The 19268-nt window shown below is 50.8% G+C and overlaps 2 protein-coding genes across 2 annotated transcripts; one reads left to right on the top strand and one right to left on the bottom strand.

Moving 5' to 3' along the window:
- Positions 1 to 12593: 12593 nt before the first annotated feature.
- Positions 12594 to 14712, top strand: LOC119308450. Its single transcript, XM_037584581.1, has 2 exons — positions 12594 to 12817; positions 13524 to 14712. The coding sequence occupies exon 2, from the start codon at positions 13601 to 13603 to the stop codon at positions 14375 to 14377; it is 777 nt and encodes a 258-aa protein (XP_037440478.1). The 5' UTR covers positions 12594 to 12817; positions 13524 to 13600; the 3' UTR covers positions 14378 to 14712.
- Positions 14713 to 15356: 644 nt separating this feature from the next.
- On the bottom strand, positions 15357 to 16548 carry LOC119308449. Its single transcript, XM_037584580.1, has one exon. It carries the CDS (start codon positions 16410 to 16412, stop codon positions 15729 to 15731), a length of 684 nt encoding a protein of 227 aa, XP_037440477.1. The 5' UTR covers positions 16413 to 16548; the 3' UTR covers positions 15357 to 15728.
- Between the last annotated feature and the right edge of the window lie 2720 nt (positions 16549 to 19268).

Below are 19268 nucleotides of genomic sequence, written 5' to 3'. Positions count from 1 at the left end.
CCTCAACACATCGGAGCAAACTTGACATGTTTTGAACTCTATCTAAGGTGTCGCTTTGACAAGGAGAACGTCAGAAGACAACTCGGATCCATACAAGAGAAAACCGCAAAGTGCAGTAGCCCCCGAGACTATGGCCGAGTGTCTGCATTTGACCTAAGGATTGAGAAAACCCCTCTCAAGGACATATAGTTGTAAAAAAATAGAATCCAGTAGCCCTCAAGCCTTAGGTTGAGCGCCAGCGGCCGACCTGAGCATCGACATCCTCGATTAAATATGCCGACTATATCTTTCACAAGAGTCACAAAAAAAATCCCGCCAACTGTTCAAAGAGTTGGCACTGGTCAAGTCACATCTTGAGGAGTCGAAATAGGAGGTCGAGCATATCGATAAAGCTACTAGAGAGGCTTCGGGTAAAATAACTTACCCAACCCTTGTTGTGTGGCCCTTTTTGGGCTTATGGTGATTTACTCACATGATTTTCTTGTGTAGCGAAGCGTGTCGCTACTCTAGAAAAGGATCTATAAAGTGTTTGGTAACACGCACACTACTTCCCATCACAGGAGTTTGTCGGGCGTAATTTTCTTAGGAGGCGCATCAAAGACTGTAACAATCTTAAGGATGCAAACATGAAGCTGGCCGGAAAAAACAAGGGTTGGAGTTGGAAGAGCTCAAATCTCGACTGGTTGCTATCAAGCAGGAGACAAAACATGCATGCAAGCTTATTTCAAGAAGCGACTTTACGTATGATCTCTATCCTTGTCTTTTGTAGTTACTTGTCTTAATGTTTTGAACACGCTTTTCCCCTTTTAGCTATTCTGCTCAATCTGCCAACTCAAGATGTCGGGATGTTCTTAAAGAACGGCTTGATGAGGTTGAGTGAGTTACATCAACTGAGGGGATCACCTATGGAGAAGGTTTTCTGGCTCGATGGCCAAAGGAAAAGTTACCGGGGTACCAAGCTGCTCTTGGCCGACGTCTTCAAGTTGCTCGCAAGCGGGTCAAGGTATGTGAGGGAGTCCTGGATTAGGGGGTGTCCGGATGGCTTGACTATGACCTTTGGCCGGACTCCCGGACTATGAAGATACAAGATTGAAGACTTTGTCCCGTGTCCGGATAGGACTTTCCTTGGCGTGGAAGGCAAGCTTGGCGATTCGATATGAAGATCTCCTCCCATTGTAACCGACTCTGTGTAACCCTAGCCCTCTCCGGTGTCTATATAAACCGGAGAGTTTTAGTCCGTAGGACGAACAACAATCATACCATAGGCTAGCTTCTAGGGTTTAGCCTCTCTGATCTCGTGGTAGATCCACTCTTGTACTACCCATACCATCAATATTAATCAAGCAGGAGTAGAGTTTTACCTCCATCGAGAGGGCCCGAACCTGGGTAAAAACATCGTGTCCCTTGTCTCCTGTTACCATCCACCTAGATGCACAGTTCGGGACCCCCTACCCGAGATCCGCCGGTTTTGACACCGACATTGGTGCTTTCATTGAGAGTTCATCTGTGTCGTCACCTTTAGGCCCGATGGCTTCTTTGATCATCAACCACAACGCGGTCCAGGGTGAGACCTTTCTCCCCGGACAGATCTTCGTATTCGGCGGCTTCGCACTGCGGGCCAACTCGCTTGGCCACCTAGAGCAGATCGAAAGCTACGCCCCTGGCCATCAGGTCAGGTTTGAAAGTTTAAACTACACGGCCGACATCCGCGGGGAGTTAATCTTCGACGGATTCAAGCAACGGCCGAGCACGCCGCACTGTCACGATGGGCATGATTTAGCTCTGCCACCGGACAACACCCAGAGCGTTGCTCAGGTGCCCGCTCCGACCATTAGCTCGGAGCCGACTGCGCCAGTTGGGGCCGGATGGTTGGACGCCACCCCAGGAGCCGCAATCTCTACGGTGATAGAGCCGAAGACCAGCCTAGTCCTTTGCGAGGCCTATGACTCCAGGGTGCCGGACTCCGTTCTGAATTCTGAACCTCCCGCACCTCTTCCAATCAAACCCGATTGGGCTTCGATCATGGAGTTCACCGCCACGGACGTCTTTCAGCACTCGCCCTTTGGCGATATCCTGAATTCAATAAAGTCTCTCTCTTTGTCAGGAGAGCCCTGGCCGGACTATGGTCAGCATGGTTGGGATGCGGATGACGAAGAATTTCGAAGCCCACCCACCACCCACTACGTAGCCACTGTCGACGACTTAACCGACATGGTCGACTTCGACTCTGAAGACATCGACGATATGGACGCCGATGAAGGAGACGACCAAGAACCAGCGCCTATAGAGCGCCGCACAATCGCCTTATCACACGATGTATGCATGGTGGACACACCTAAAAGAAGCAACGACGAGGATCAAAAGGGCACAACCAGGGATCGTTCCCTTAGAAAACAATCAAAGCGGCGGCGTAAGCGCCACGCCAAGCCCCACCTCGACAGAGACCCAGCCATGAAGCAGGGCGAATCAACAAAAGACGAACATGCCATCGAGCAACCGTCCAAACAAGGTGGACAAACCGAACAATCCGGCCCCAGCAAAGATAATAGTCTGGACGACCTCACGCCGGACAAGTCGCTGGAGCACCAGAACCTCCACCAAAGGCTTGTCGCCACCGCACGTAGCCTGAAAAAGCAGAAGCGGAAGCTCAAAACAGCGGAAGATGCAATCAGAATAAGATGGAGCAAAGTACTCAATACCGCACACAAGTACGGCAACAGTCGTCACACAAAGAGCTTTCCGAAGCGGAAATTACTACCAGAATTTGATGAAGAGGCCCTAGAGCCCCCACAACCAAAAAACAAGGAAGTCACCAGGTCGGATAGACGACCCCACGATCGACCTCCACCAACAAAGGGCGCCGCATTCAATGCGGCACGCGAGCCACACAAAGATTCGCATCAGAAAAACGGCCCGACCAGATCCATCTACGAGCCAAGAAAGCAAGCTCCATTGAGCAATGCAACACAAAAAATATCCGAACATCGCGGCGCACCCACATACAGGGGCGCCGCGCACCCCCTATGTTTTACCGATGAGGTACTGGATCATGAATTTCCAGCGGGATTCAAGCCCGTAAACATAGAAGCATACGACGGAACAACAGACCCTGGAGTCTGGATCGAGGATTATATACTCCATATACACATGGCCAGAGGAGATGACCTCCACGAAATAAAATATTTACCCCTTAAGCTCAAAGGGCCAGCCCGACATTGGCTTAAAAGCCTCCCCGAAAACACCATGGGAAGTTGGGAAGAGCTCGAGGATGCTTTCCGGGCAAATTTCCAAGGGACCTATGTCCGACCCCCGGATGCATACGATTTGAGTCACATAACTCAACAACCCGGGGAGTCAGCCCGGAAACTCTGGAACAGATTTCTTACTAAAAAGAATCAGATAGTCGATTGTCCAGACGCTGAAGCCCTAGCAGCTTTCAAACATAGCGTCCGAGACGAATGGCTCGCCAGACACCTCGGCCAAGAAAAGCCAAGAACAATGGCCGCATTAACAAGCCTCATGACCCACTTTTGTGTAGGAGAGGATAGCTGGTTGGCAAGAAGCAGCACCAGCGACCCGAATACGTCCGAATCCAGAGATGGGAACGGGAAACCGCGCCGTAATAAAGAATCGCGCCGGATCAAGGACAACAGCCCAATGAGCACAGCAGTAAACGCCGGATTCAAAAGCTCTCGGCAAAATCAGAAAAAGCCGCCCCCCAAAGATGACAGGGATGAGCTATCCAACCTCAACAAAATCTTGGACAAAATATGTCAAATCCACATTACTCCCGGGAGACCTGCAAACCACACTCACCGAGATTGTTGGGTCTTCAAGCAATCCGGCAAACTCAATGCCGAACACAAGGGGCTCGACACACCAAGTGAGGATGACGACGCGCCCCACAAGCAGAACAACGGAGAACAAAAGAAGTTCCCACAAGAAGTCAAAATAGTAAATTCACTCCAGGTGACAACAGGGAAATACAGAACGGCGCCCATAAATATACGCGCCACACGTCCCACCCCAGAGGAGCACCGTCACTGGTTGTTACAACCAATCACCTTCGATCATCAGGATTACTCCAGAGGTATCCGGAACACAGGCTGGACTGCCTTGGTCTTGGATTCGATTATTGACGGCCTCCAATTTACACAAGTCCTAATGGACGGCGGCAGTGACCTAAACCTATTATATTAGGACACAATCCGCAAACTGGGGATAAACCCAGCAACAATTCGCCATGACAACACTTCCTTTCAAGGAATCACGCCGGGCCCAGATACCCAGAGTATGGGTTCCCTATTGTTAGAAGTCATGTTCGGCTCACCCGACAACTCGCGAAGCGAAAAGCTAACCTTCCACATCGCCCCGTCCATAAGTCGCTATCAAGCGCTACTGGGACGCGAAGCTTTCGCCCGCTTTAACGCAATACCGCATTATGCATCCCTCACACTCAAAATGCCCGGTCCGCGAGGCATCATCTCACTAAAGGGAAATATCAATTGATCCATGAAGTACGGATAATGGTGCGGCCGCCTTGACAGCTGCACACTAATCCAGCTTCAATACCCCGAACATGGTTCGACAAGTCCGGCGTAAACATACAAAGGCCTAACAGCCGCATAACCTTGTACAAGGGGCTCCGCGTGTTCACACCAGGAGACAATACGGCCCAATCCAACTCATGCCTCAGTGTTATAATTTGTTTATTCTAATATAGATTTCTCGCACGATTATTTTTCACTAAAGTCCCTCTCTTTCGCAGATGAACATTATGCTACGCCCGTCCAGGATACGGCACAACGGAGACACAGGCGCAGACGTGCAGTGGGGACCCGTTCTAAGGATTCTCTTCAGATTAAGACCCTGCGTAAACCTTTCTTACTGTCTCTTGTTGATACCATCCCCCGGTTTTTCACTATAGCCGAGGAGGAGGCTGGCGTCTTGGCATGTGGCCACGCCAGAATTTTGTACGTACCTGGACACCAGGGGCTTTTTTACCAAAGGGTTATTGTTCGGCCCGTCCTCAGAAAGACCAAATACCTTAGGGAGTGTTCGGCGTCGCGAGTTTGGCCTTGTATGCATCAGCTCCGAATCATGTCTTTGGTCAAATGTTGGGTTTGCCCGGCTCCTGTCTTTTGCTGCCTTACGTTCCACTCTATCGGCTAAGGCGGCACCAGGAGAACTACTGCGATTGTGCCCCGGTTCGGCCAGGCGAGCACCTCAGTAGAGAAAGCCGAAAACTGACTGTCATGATATAGCGAGAGACTGGTCAACCACTCGATGACTTTCAGAATCTTTAGGATTCCTCCGCATTACCGAAGGTCCGCTTCCCGATCAGGCACACTCGCGCCCCGAATTCGGGTGAGCGCGGTGCCCCTAGGGGCTATTCAGTAGCCCCACTGTCAAACTCCTATGGCTAAGTGAAAGTGATAAAGCATTATAGTCCGGTTGCCTAGTTCGCTGTGCCACCACCTCCTTTATAGGACCAAGACGTTGGATTAAGTGTGAAAAGGCGCCTTTTTGCGAACATCCCCGCATTCTATGTGTGGGGGCTGAAGCCAACGACTGCCATCTTTTAGGTTATATACACATATACATTAAACGGCCACACATGAGGCATCATAATTCTTGCAAGCACAAGTATAAAAAGCCTTTATATTCTATCAAAATATTCGTTTTACAATAGTACACGCTATTCAAACACAACATCCTTCGAGCACTGCGACTCTATTAAACGAGCGCCATGAAGAACTTCCTCAAAGTAGTGCTTGGCAGGTACTCGGCTTTCGTCTGAATCCCGAGATGCAACAACACTGGCCTTCATATCCGCCCAGTATGTTTTGACACGGGCAAGAGCCATCTGTGTGCCCTCTATGGACGCTGACCTCTTCATTGCATCAGCATGCGGCACCGAACCAAGGAACTGCTGCACCAAGCCAAAATAACTCTTCGGCTCCGGCTTCTCCGGCCACAGACGACTCGCAACATACCTCATGGCGAGTCTGGATAACCTGTTCAGCTCCGCCCAGGCGGCCAAATGGTCGGATACCGATAGTGGGTGTTCTGGATTGTGGAACTGCGACCAAAAAAGCTCTTCCAATCCATGGTCACCTCGGTCGCGGAAGTGTTCGGTCACGTCTGCTGCACTAGCTGCCAAATCCAGATAAGTGTTTCGGCACTCCACTGCCGGTCTAACGGAGCATACTTGGGGTCTCCGTACTTCATCCGCAGCATATAGGGCTTTCCAGCCGTGATATCTCCGGCCTGACGCAACTCCTCCTTCATAGCTCTCATTGCAGAGCGAGTATCCTTGGCCTCGGCAGTGATCTTTTCAAGATCCTTCTGATCCGCCTTATCTCCTTGTTCAAGAAATTTACAGCGGTCAGCAGCATCCTTCAATTTTATAGCCATCTCAGCCATTACTCTCTTGCTCTGGCAGTGAGCAGCCAGTTCGGCTTTTAGCTCTTCAGATGCCTTCACGGCAGCCGCATCACTTTTCCTTGCTTGCTCCTTGGCTTGGGCAAGTTCCGCCCGAAGGTTCTCCACGGCAGCAGCACTATCTGCATCAAGCACATATCTTATAAGGCACGCGCACCAAACTCCTCTTATCAGATGTCTTTGGAACATACCTTGTGCCTCATCTAGCCGCTTATTCACAAGCGCGATGTCGGCATCCGCCACGTCAAGTTGCCGCTTTAGCTCGGCAGATTCATCAGTCCGGCTAGCCACCGAACGCCTCGCCACCTTCATAAAATAGGTGACATATTATACCTGGGGTTATGATCCTCTGCGCGCCGTCACTCTTGACGACACACAGAGTCTCAGGGGCTACTATTTATATAGGGCGCATTTAATATGCGGCTCTACCAAAAGGTACACCTTTTTACGTACCTCAAAGCCTGTTAGTAAACTCCTAGCCGCCTCGTACAATCCGCTTTCCGTGGATGAAATCCTTCCAATCACCGTATTCATCAACATACGATGTTCTTCTGAGATGGACGCCCTCCCAAGCAGATCCTTTAGCCCCTCCGACCACGCACCAGAGGGTGCCGGACTAGCCTAACGACCTTTTCCAGGGTCCGGACTTGGAAAACCCCTCCGAGACGACACCTCGGGGTCGCCTGCCTCGTGAGACGGTGCAACAAGGGGAGGCGTTTCGCTCTCTATCATCTCCGGACGAAGATCCCCTGAAGATGAACTCTGTTGAGAAGGGTTGAGATCCGAACTGCAAGGTAATATTTCAGTTATCTTCCTCAGAAATAAAACAGGAATGTCACTCATTATGGAACCCCTCCCTTCACTTACGGCTTGGGGGAGAGCGGGTCCCCTTGAGGGTGCAATTCGGTCGGGGCGTTCTCCGGTGCCGAACCCTCTAGCGAAGATTTCTTCCCCCGTTTTGAGGCCATCACCTCCGGGTCTTCAAAGGCAGTCCTTTTCTTTCCTTGGTCGGGGGAATTTTCGAGTCTTCCCTTCCTAACATCCTCCTTCGCGGAGGCGGTAGCTCCTTGGTTCCCCCCTTCGCCTTCTGCCAAAAGCACGACCTCCAGCATCCTGGTTAGCATGGGATTCGGCGGGGTCTCGGGCAGGGGGGCTGGACACCTGATAAGATTTTCCTTCACTATCCACTCCTGTTCAAAGGACAACTCTGTTAAGGGTAATTTTATGATGGAAACACGGGTGGCATGTCCAAATACGGAGCTACTTACTCGAGCGTCCGGGCGATTGCAGCTCAGACCTGCGTCCTCGGACAAATCCGGACACCTTGCTTGTGATCCGAAGAACAATTTGTACATCTCCACGGGCGTCATGCCCATAAAGTGTTGGAGGACTCGCGGTCCTTCCGGGTTGAATTCCCACAGGCGGAGAGGGCGACGTTTGCAGGGCAGTGTGCGGCGAATCAGCATAACTTGCGCCACTACGGTCAAATTGATGTCTCTTTCTAGAAGATCTCGAATGCGGTCCTGCAGCAAGGGCATGTCTTTGGGCGGCCCCCAAATAAGCCCTTCATTGACCCATGACGCTAGCCGTGGTGGGGGACCCGAGCGAAAAGCAGGTGGCGCCACCCATGTGGTGCCCCTGGGGGCTGTGATGTAAAACCAGTCCCGTTGCCATAAGCCGAACTCCTCTTGAAAAGAGCCCTCGGGCCATGGAGCGTCGGCCATCTTTCTTATTATAGCTCCTCCGCACTCAGCGTGCTGCCCCTCGATCATCTTCGGTTCCACCTTGAAGGTTCTAAGCCACAATCCGAAGTGAGGAGTAATATGGAGGAAGGCCTCACACACAACAATGAATGGTGAGATTTGGAGGATGGACTCCGGAGCTAAGTCGTGGAACTCCAGCCCGTAATAAAACATAAGCCCCCTCACGAAGGGATCAATCGGGAAGCCTAGCCCCCAAAGGAAGTGAGATGTGAACACCAAGCTCTCACCGGACTGGGGAGTGGGAATGGCCTGCCCTTGAGCAGGCAGCCTATGCGAGATTTTGCCGGTTAGATACCTGGCATCTCTCAGCTTACGCACATCTTCTTCCGTAACGGAGGAAGGCATCCACCGGCCTTGAAGGTCGGAGCCGGACATCGTCGAAGGTCCGAAGCGCCTAAAACTAGAGCTTTGGGTGTTGGAACTCGAAGTGAGGGGCGGATTCGATTGGATTGAAAAGAAAGGAGTCGAGCCTTGGTCTCTTTATAAAGGAGTTGAATACCAAGAGCCCTCCCCATAACCGTTTGGGACTCGCTTTCAATTAGGGAGTCATACCAAAGGCACGATTGGGTTACCCACGCCCGTATTGATGAGAATCCCGGAATAAGGGGACACGATCTCTGCTTTGACAAGACGTGCCAAGGAAACCGCCTCGTTAAACATGCTGAGGTGGAACAATAAAATGTTTCGAATAAAGGCTTGGCCGTGGCGTGATGTCACGCTGCGGAATACGTCAGCAGATTAGATTGGTGCAGATATTATTCTCTCTACGGTGGTATGTGGAGCTTATTTTGCAGAGCCGGACACTATCCTTGTGTTCAACATCTTCTATGAAGTATTCGGAGGAGGAACCCGCCTTGCAATGCCGAAGACAATTTGTGCGTCATACTCGTCATCATTGAAGCCTGGTTCAGGGGCTACTGAGGGAGTCCTGGATTAGGGGGTGTCCGGATGGCCGGACTATGACCTTTGGCCGGACTCCCGGACTATGAAGATACAAGATTGAAGACTTCGTCCCGTGTCCGGATAGGACTTTCCTTGGCGTGGAAGGCAAGCTTGGTGATTCGATATGAAGATCTCCTCCCATTGTAACCGACTCTGTGTAACCCTAGCCCTCTCCGGTGCCTATATAAACCGGAGAGTTTTAGTCCGTAGGACGAACAACAATCATACCATAGGCTAGCTTCTAGGGTTTAGCCTCTCTGATCTCGTGGTAGATCCACTCTTGTACTACCCATACCATCAATATTAATCAAGCAGGAGTAGGGTTTTACCTCCATCAAGAGGGCCCGAACCTGGGTAAAAACATCGTGTCCCTTGTCTCCTGTTACCATCCGCCTAGACGCACAGTTCGGGACCCCCTACCCGAGATCCGCCGGTTTTGACACCGACAGTATGGAAGATCTTGGCATGCCTATAAAGTGCTCAACAAGCGTGAGCCATGCTCCAAACGCATATTTCGATGTTGAATATCGAGAACATTGCCATGGTTTGCCCTGCAGTGACGATGGGGAGGAAATCAGGCCGGACATCAACTTCGAGAAGGTCATGCCTTTTCCCCGGATATTGCAAAAGGATTGCCGGTTAGATAAACTTATTGTTGGTCTGTAAAGAATTATTCTTTAGGCCACCTTTTGCTGTATTGACACTTGTGTATAATGGCCATGTATTCGGTGTTGCTCGGACCTGCATATTTAAAATAGTTGCGTTAACCAACCATCAGCTTCTACCTCCTTAGCCATAGGCAAATGAGGAGTGTTCCTGGTGTCAACCCTTCGTTGGGGGGACTTCGCTTGGTACAAGGCAATCCTACCTATTGGTCTAAACGCAAGTCAAAGAGGGAGCAATTATTTGGGTGCTTAATGTAGCCAATGTTTCGGATAGAGAGATCCTCCAACGGTTCCCTCGTTTGAGATATCATATTTTACAACTTTTAGTGTCGTCAACTCGTATGTTTTCCGAGGAAGGCAAATAATTTTTGCGTAGCTCGCCGAGTAGGATCAAGTCCAATGCATTCCCCTAAAGGGACTGTAATTTTCACTTCCCCCGTGCCTACTGGTTTCGTGCAGTGCAACTGCTAGCTTTCGGCTTCTTCCACCTGAGGGACTTAAATAGGATGACCCCAGAAGTAACAATCATAGAGGCTTGTTACACCCTTAGATGAACTTGCGGAAACATAAGGTGGCAACATAGGAGCTAGGCATCCCAGCTTAGCAAAAAGTCACAAGTCGAACTCAATGCATATCATGTCCTGAAATTATTTGGAAGGGTCAGCATCGCCCAAGCGGGCGGCATGCGACGAGTGTCTCCGGATACTTTTTTAGCTATAATAGGCCACGGCTGAGGTACTGTAACAGCCCCCAGTCAAATTTGTGTCGCGTGATGTGTGGCCATGAGCCATATCATGGCCGCTAACAAGGATCCAAAAGCTAGGAAAAAACAAAAGTCAATAAAGGACACAATATTGAGTCTAACTTTGCTTGTGAAAAAAAATATCCAAACTAGTTCTAATGGCTAATCGAAAATAAAAGAGAAGATGTAAATTGGCTAGCCGTAGAAACAACAGGGTAATAGTCCAGAGTTTCGGTTCCAAGCGATTGTCCTTGGTACCTCGGATCCCATATGCTGCTCCAGCGAGCACCTTTGTTGATGATGAACGAACCATCCCAAGGTGCGGACTATTTATGTTGAATAGGTTTATCTAGGTGGCATCACAAGACTAGGTCGCCAACATTGAATGCCTTCACCAGACCTCGCGCTACTGGTATCATTGTACCTGCTATTGGTAGAAGGAGGAACGTGCTTTAACTACGTCGTGCTCCTCGTCTAGGGCGTCTAGACCGTCTTGTCGATTCTGCTCGGCCTTTCATTCCTCGTATAGACATACTCGATGTGCATCGTGTAGGAATAATGGCTTCGGCATTGTACACCATAAAAATGGTGTGTACCCGGTGGATCAGTTTGGGGTTGTACATAAGCTTCATAACACATAGTCAAGCTCCTCGACCTATTTGTTATTGGCCTCCTCCGGGGATAGAATCGCCAAGGTTTTATTCCACTCTATTGGCTGATTCGACCCGCCCGTTCGTTTATGGGTGGTAGACGAAGGCATAGTCAGCCTTAATGTTGTACTTGGTGCACCATGCTTTAATTTCCTCGGTCTAGAAGGCGGATCCGTTGCTTGGTGATGTTCATCGCTCTCTCCACCCAATGAACTGCTTGGACGCCCCTCTTCTTGCATCACTCCTCCTTAAAACAAATGACGCTCTGCCTCCATCTTTGAATCTCTTCCATCTTCCCCTTCAACCCCCGACGGAACATTGTTTGGAGTTTGGACCAGTACTCATAACCGACGCATATGAAAAGTTGCATACCCATGCACGACCAAAAATCCATAGACTACTTCACCTTGCAGCAAACATCATCACCAACAAGCAAAACGAGGAACATTGGAACACGCTGTATATGTATAAGAGGGGTGGCGTGAGAGAGAGAGATGATTGCTTGGATGAATACTGAAGGAGGTCGAGCGAGATTTTAACGGGTAGGAACTGTAGGAGGAAATGACGAGATATGTGAGTAGAAAACCGTTCACACCAAAATAAGAGGCCCTCCCGCCACTGCCAATGGCGGAAAGCTCAATGTCCCCGCATGTCTGACATAACACGTGCCCTTCCACCACCTTGACAGAAGAGACAATACCCCTTACGTCATTATCAGCGGCAGAATCTACGCGTGATCTAGTAAGCCCGACAAAGTTTGTCCCAACGTGCCGTCGCGTAACCGTTCCCTGCCTTCCACCATCCTGCATGGTGGAATGCACCGCCGCCACTAGATCGACGTGGCCTTCATCCATTTGCGATGGCTATATGCTGCTTTCGTCATCTATGTTGATGGGGGACCCTGCTCTGCCCGTTGGTGTGGAGGAATTTGACGTCTAGCCAACCTTCCACCATAATATTTGTAGCAATTGGTTACAAAGAGGGTGGTTTCATAATTTTAGTTTGGCAGAGGGTTATATGTGTAAAAATTCCAAAGCTGAAACATTTGAGTACAAGGTATAATTTCGCAAAACTCTAAATCTGAGGGTGCTCTTTTTCATCACAAAACTCGTAATGCCTCACCCGCCGGTGCCGGACTAGGGGGGCCCACATGGCAGCAGCTCGCAAGATCTTTGGCGCTAAGAAAAAGAAAAGATGGCGCGATTAATTAAAATCGGATCTAATCCAGCTGTTCCTCGAGCCATTGACAGGATATGCACGAATGCTCTGTTTGGCAAGATAAAAAAGCCAAAAAGGAAACCTGCTTTTGGCGCGCATAGAAAATCTTGGCATAAAAAAATTGGCGCGGGAATTCTCACGCGCGTGTATAAATAACGGAATCCTAGGGTTCCCTCCCCAGTTCCCCACTGCTCCTCTCCATCTCCTCTGTCTCCCTCGATCCGCGCCGCAGCTGCCCCCCTGCTCTCCTCCACCAGAGCAGCGCCGCCAGCCGACGCCCTCCCTCTCTTCTCCATCCGTCCATCCCTCGTCGAGCCAAGCTGGGAGTGCTGCGGGGGGATCTCGGGGATGTTAATCGGCGACCAATCTTCGGCCGAATCAAGATAGAAACAGGTATCGTGCCCTTTCCCCTCGCAGATCTGGTTCCGGTGTTCCTCATTTCGCCTGTTCCGCTGTCCAATCTATCGTGTATGCAATTGTTCTCTCCGATTGATAAGTTGCCACTAGGCGTTCGCGAGGTAATTGCCAGGCTTTGATTTGACCGTGCAATTCTTCATGTATTGCGATATTAGGGATGCGTGTTTCTGAAATACTTTTGGTTTAGCGAATCAACTAATCTGGGGAACTGTGGTCATAAGGATGCCGACAATTGCTGTGCGACTCACGTCTACGTAGGTGTAGTACATATATCTTCAGTCTCGATTCTGTAATGTATATGAAGCATAGTTGCAGATCAGCTTAATTTTATATTAGATGATTGTTTTTGGAAGGATGATGTAATTTTGTCTAGATGATGTAATGTTTTTTTATCTCAAGCACGCCCGGAAGCTCGTCTTTGCATCAACAGGATGACGTAATGTAGCAATCTGAATTCTGAAAGCGTTCTGTTCCAAATGTATGTTCTGCTGCTGCTGCTGTCACTTCTTTTGTGACTGTGCACCCTGTTTATTCTGAAATTGTCCAACCTTTAAATATTTTACCGAGTGGCAGGATCCTTTTGCACTCCTTTTTGTTGTGTAGTTCTGTGAAATGTCTTTTGTTATTTATTTGGTAGTTTTTGGTAGTATCTACCGTTATACTGACCTTTTCTTTGTTGCAGGTTTTGATACTGAAGTGGGAGAGTGGTATAGTCTGTTTGAGTATAACATTTATTTTCAGAAGAAACCACTTCTCCACATGGCGGGGGCTGAATCCGCATTACCTGCCGTAGATCATGTGGTGCTGGATAATAGCGACACTGAAGTCTCAGAAGTCGTGGAATGTGATTCCACAGTTGTAGATGTGCTGAAGAAGAGTGCCAGTAAAGAATTTGGTTTGCAACTTCCCTTGGGAAACAAGGAAGACATAGAATCCCTTGGCACAGTTTGTGATCTTGAGAATAACGAGGGTAATGTTGCTGATGCAACCACTCTGAATGTGGTTGCACTAGAAATGTCCATCTCTAGCAAGGTTTCAGATGAAAGTATTTCACTGGGCTGTCAAACACCAAGGGGAAACATCTTTGACCCCTTTGCTCCAGGACCAGAGGAGGTGCTCTGCGGTGCGCCGAAGAAGAACGTGGTTAGGGGAGTAGAGACCCTCTCCCGCAGAAAGCTCATTTTTGAATCTGATGACTTCCCAGTCAAGAGGTTAAGCTTTGAGTTTGATGATTCGGAGGAGGAAGATCTGTATCTCCAGGGCATCTGCAAGATGTTTCTTGATCTGATCATCTCAAACCAAGCGCTGGAGGCAACTGGAGATGGGGAGGCTGTTCTGATAGATGCTGCTATCCCATCTGAAAGCTACAAGACTCCTGAATCGAAGCCTCTGCTTACCGGCATCGCGGACACCTGCCCGGATGCTCCTCTGCGACCATCTCTGAAGATGATCAAGCTCAGCCCAGGCATCTGCCGGAAGCTCGACTTCGGTTCTGTGAGTCCCAAGACTCTTTTCGCTGAAGACAATAAGAGCTGAGCCTGTTCCTTTGGGAACATGGTCTTGGTGCGTTTCTCTTGGCATCCTACAGAGGCATGTCTGTCAGTGGTAACTTTGCTAACTCTGAAGCTGTACAGAGCTAGCAGTGATGCTTGAGTAGGAAGCAGCCTTAAGTTATACATGTAAAATCTATGTTTAGTTTTCATTTAATTTTAGCTAAGCCCAGTCTTACTGCCCTGATTGATCATTGATGTAGTAGTACCAGCACATGTGCCTTGTGGGCTTTCGGCCTAGCGTTTTGTAAATCTTGAAAAATAGTTTGTTGTCTCTCTGTGCTTTCCTTGAACTTAAGGAACTGTTGCAGATTCATCTTTGCTTGGCTTTCCTTTGCACTTGGATGTAATACTCTCTTGTGACACCGAAATGACGCAGTGGCGAATTCGAACACGGCTTGGTTTGATGCGACTGGTGTAGGGTGAGCTGCTGGCGTACTAGTAGTGTTAATTGTGCCGAGCTGTAATTCATCTGCCTTATTAATCGTGCTGGTCTGTCATGATGATTGATGGCTGCTCTTCCTGTTAATTTTAGCCGTCAGATAGAGCTTCTGATGGACTGGCTGACGGCCTCGATTTATCCCTGGCATTTGTATCCTTTTTCGTCCCCTTTGTGAGGAAAAGGGGAGCTTTCATTGATCAGAGGAAACAGGACTAGAAACAGGGTTTATTTTTCACTGCTTATGTTTGTTTGACTTTATTTGCCGACATATTTGGTGGCATCACGAATCCACCATATTGTAACCTAAAAATTACTTTCAGCACAGGTGGCTTTTTTTGAGCTTTCAGCACAGGTGGTCTGGCTTGGCTTTAGAGGATTATGTAGAGTAATCAGAACATCAAGCACTCGAGGAAGGTCTCCGAGCGACCCCGTAACAGCAAGCTATATATAAGCATAATATAAGATGAGGCCGTGCTTAGGATTCGTGCGCACTAAGCAAGAATCTAAACACATGATGATGATGTGATGAACAATAAGAGCAAGCAATATCCGTGTATACTAGTCCACCCTGTCTCTGTACAAGAAAATTCCATCAAAATCGCAAGATCAAGCCTAGCAATGGAAACAACTGAAACGACAAATTAATTCTACCCAAGGCCGAGACTAACTACAGCAGTACTGTACTATACTGATGATGAAGCACCGTCAGGAACGAATTCTAGAACTCTTTTCTCTTCTCTCCGTGATGACAACGACGTCGCCGGCCCCACCCACACGTGCCGTGCGTATCAAACGAACATGGCACAAAAAGGGATCCTCCTCGCCTCCATCTCCGGCGACGCGCGCGGCGGAGACGGACACCGTCGAACGGACGGACGAAGGAAGGTCGGTAGGATCAGAGCTTGGTGTGGTCGCGGCACTCCTGGCTGCGGACGCCCATCTCCGCGACGCCGAAGACGAAGCTGCAGTCGGAGTAGGCGACGGCGTGGCGCTTGAACACGCCGAACACCGCCACCCGCCCGGGGATCCTGGTGCTGGCCTCCAGCGGCAGCGACCCGGCCTCCACGTCGGCGACCAGCTGCGCCAGGTCCCCGGCGAACCGGTCCGCCTGCAGCGTCAGCGCCAGCTGCACGTCCCCGTCCCCCTTGCTGGGGACGCGGCCGGGGTCGATCTCGGCGTCGCCGACGTGGGCGCCGCGGTAGGTGAGGTCGGTGTGGCCGCCCGAGGGGAAGGAGAAGGAGGCCGGGTTGGGGTTGTGCACGGACACCGTGAGGAGGAGGGTGACGTTGAGCTGGATGTTGAGCGCCGGGAAGGTGAGGCGCGGGGCGACGCCGATGAGGCGCGTGGAGACGAGCCGCGTGGTCGGGTCCCGGACGCGGAGCACGGTGAGGAAGAGGATCAGGAGGACGACGGCGACGAGGACGAGGGTGACGGCGAGGCACGCGCAGCAGAGGCAGCCGCGGCGGCGGCGCAGGCGCTGCTTCTGGTGGCGCGGGTCGTCGACGGGCGGCTTGGAGGTGGCGGTGTGGGTGGGGAGGCCGCCGCCGGTGACGTTGCCGTAGCCGTTGGTGGACGCCATTGGTTGGGGCAGGCTCGGGATGTTGAGAGAGATGGAGGGGGTTGCAAACTTGCAGTGGCGGCGAGCGTGCGTGCGAGCGTGCGTGGAGGCGGAGGTGGAGGTGGTTTGATTCGATTTTTCGGTGGGGATGGAAGGATACCAATGCCCGGATGACGACTTTTATACTGCTTCTAAACACGGCTAGCGCAAATGCGAATCGATTTTTCTGAGTTGTTTCCATGTACGCAAAATATCGTTTCTGTGTGAAACTACAAATATTTTGCTTTTAAAGATGTAATCATTTTCCTTTTACAGCACGCATGAAACGGGGAGGGGGATCAAGCACACCGATAGTACACAGCCTAGTGATTCTATTTGGGAACATGTACACGATCCCAACGAAAGAAAAGAAAACAAACATGTACACGATCACATCGGAGTGGTTGTTGATGGTCTTCACAGGAGTCTCACACAGTGTACTGCCGATGGTTGGACGGTTGGGTGTATGGCTGGGCGTTGGGAATTGAATACTGGGACAGCACAAGGTTGGCTCGCCATGGGCGGCGCCGCACCAACCAACCAGACCGGCGACTAGGAGCGCGAAACGAACTGACACGGCGCCCACTACGCAGGGCTGGGCGAGGACGAATTAAATTGGGAAGCCGCGCTTTGGGCGGGCAACGCGTCGTGGTCGCCGTCGTCGCCCGACGGGGTGCGCCAATTAGTCCCACAGTTCCGTTGCCCGTCCACGTCCAGCACTTACAGAGCTGATGATCGCTCCCGTGTTTCCACGCTCCAACCGGTACCAGCAATCCTCCCCGTCTGTTGGTATCGCGGTGTCATCTTGTTTCCACGCCCAACCGTACCAGGATGGGAGTCATGGAGACGGACATCACGGCCAGCTCCAAGTCCACCGTGGACGTCCAGAGACGGATCTCCTCTTGCTGGCATCTCAGGATCCCTGTCTTTTGGAACATGCACTGGTTATTAGAGCATTTAGAACTGAGACTAGCCATAGTGCATAGTAATATACACTAGTAACATAAGCATATCCCTAAACTATGTTACTACCTTCATAGTGGGTAGTAACATAAGTGTGGTAACATGCAAAGCTTCATTTATTATGTTATAGACTCATATTGCATTGGGACATGTGATGTTACAGTAACTAGCTAAGTTACTGTAACTACCTCTTTCCTCATTAACTCATTGCCACATAAGTAAATTTGATGAGTTGGATTCGATGTTACTGCTGAAGTTACTCCCATTGTGGCTAGTCTGAACTTCACAAATTCGACATCCTAAACGTTTGTGGACGCGCCCGCACGAAACTCTGGGCGGCCCTTTAAATGTTCTGCTGCACAACCACTCTTTTGATAGCATCTTAAGATCATCTACAACCGGACCCCTCAAACCCGCCTCATACGCCTGGACGAACCGTTCGGTCACTCATCGGTCACATCTTTTCGATCCAGACGGACGCCTCAAACGTCGGGGTTGTCTGGCACCCCCCATATTCAGCCTAAATATGAGGCGGATATGGGGAGCTCGGGTGCGTCCGGGCACACCCGCCACGTCGGACTGATGAAGGGGTCACAGTCAGAAACGCCCTCAAACCCGGCGGTCTGAAGCTCATCTCCTTCGTCGAACCGGTGGCGCCACGTGGCGCAGCTTCGGCGGGCCGCATAGTGCATTGCCTGGTGATGTAGGGCGGAACCCTAGGGGCCGATCTTTCACGTTTGGAGTGGATCCCTACGAGGAACACGAAGAACGCGCGGAAGAACACGAGGGAAATCACGGGGGGAAACAAGAGAAACACTGAACCGACACGAAAATGATCACACAAGTGCTAGATCACCGAGGCACAAAGTAACACGAGATCCAAAGTCAACAAGGGACGATACAAGAGTAACCGTTCTTCTCGGTGAGGAGGTCTTGATTGTCTTCTCCGGATGGAGGCCTTAAATCCGGATGGATCTTCTCCGAAGAGGTGTGGTCCCTCACGAGGAGTAGATCCGGTACGGATGAGCAATGCTCTATCTCAAATGAGCTATCACAATGCTAACCCTAAAACGTAGGTAGGAGAAGAGTATATATAGTTTACGGGGCGAAAGGGTAACACGGGCCTCGGCCCAAGTGGCCGCGCGCAGGCAGGGCCGGAAGTTCCGGGTGGGGCCGGAAGTTCCGGGAGCCAGAGGTTCCGATCAGGGTCCGGCCTAACCAGAGAGTTGGCGCGGGTGGAGCTGGGCTGGCGTCCGGGGGCCGGAAGGTCCGGGCGGGCCGGAGGTTCCACGGACCGGAAGGTCCGGGCCGGGTTCCGGGCAGGTTCCGGGCTAACCAGAGAGTTGGCACGCCCGGGCTGGTCAAAGTCGACGGAGGCCGGAAGCTCTGGGTAGGACGGAAGGTCCGGGTGCCGGAAGTTCCAGGCTCTGGCCGGAAGTTCCGGGCTGTCCAGAGAGTTGACGCTTGTCGTTTCTTCTCCAACTCTCGGCTCCGTGGCTTGAGCATTGTACCTGAGCACACACATCATCTCGGACTTAGGCAGTAGCCATGTCTCACTCGAAGAAGGGGGAAACTCCAGTAGGAGTGATGTCACCTTGGATTGAATAGCACGAGCCCTTGCTCTTGTCATGGGTCCACTTGGAGCTTGGATAGTCGAGGTGGTGTCCATGGGGATGATCACGGGATGCTCCGCATCATCTCCCCTCCCTTGGGAAAGATCCGACCTCGGATCGAGATCCTCATCACCATGGTATGGCGAAAGATATTTGACGTTGAAGATGTCGCTCACGTTGTACTTGTCGCGCGAGAGGTCGATCTTGTATGCATTGTCGTTGTAGCGTGCTAGCACCTTGAAGGGTTCATCAGCTCGAGGTA

Source organism: Triticum dicoccoides, chromosome 5B (assembly GCF_002162155.2).
Source record: "Triticum dicoccoides isolate Atlit2015 ecotype Zavitan chromosome 5B, WEW_v2.0, whole genome shotgun sequence".
NCBI classification, from domain to species: domain Eukaryota; kingdom Viridiplantae; phylum Streptophyta; class Magnoliopsida; order Poales; family Poaceae; genus Triticum; species Triticum dicoccoides.
Note: the sequence above shows the minus strand (reverse complement) of the source record. Positions and strands in the feature narration are given on the sequence as shown.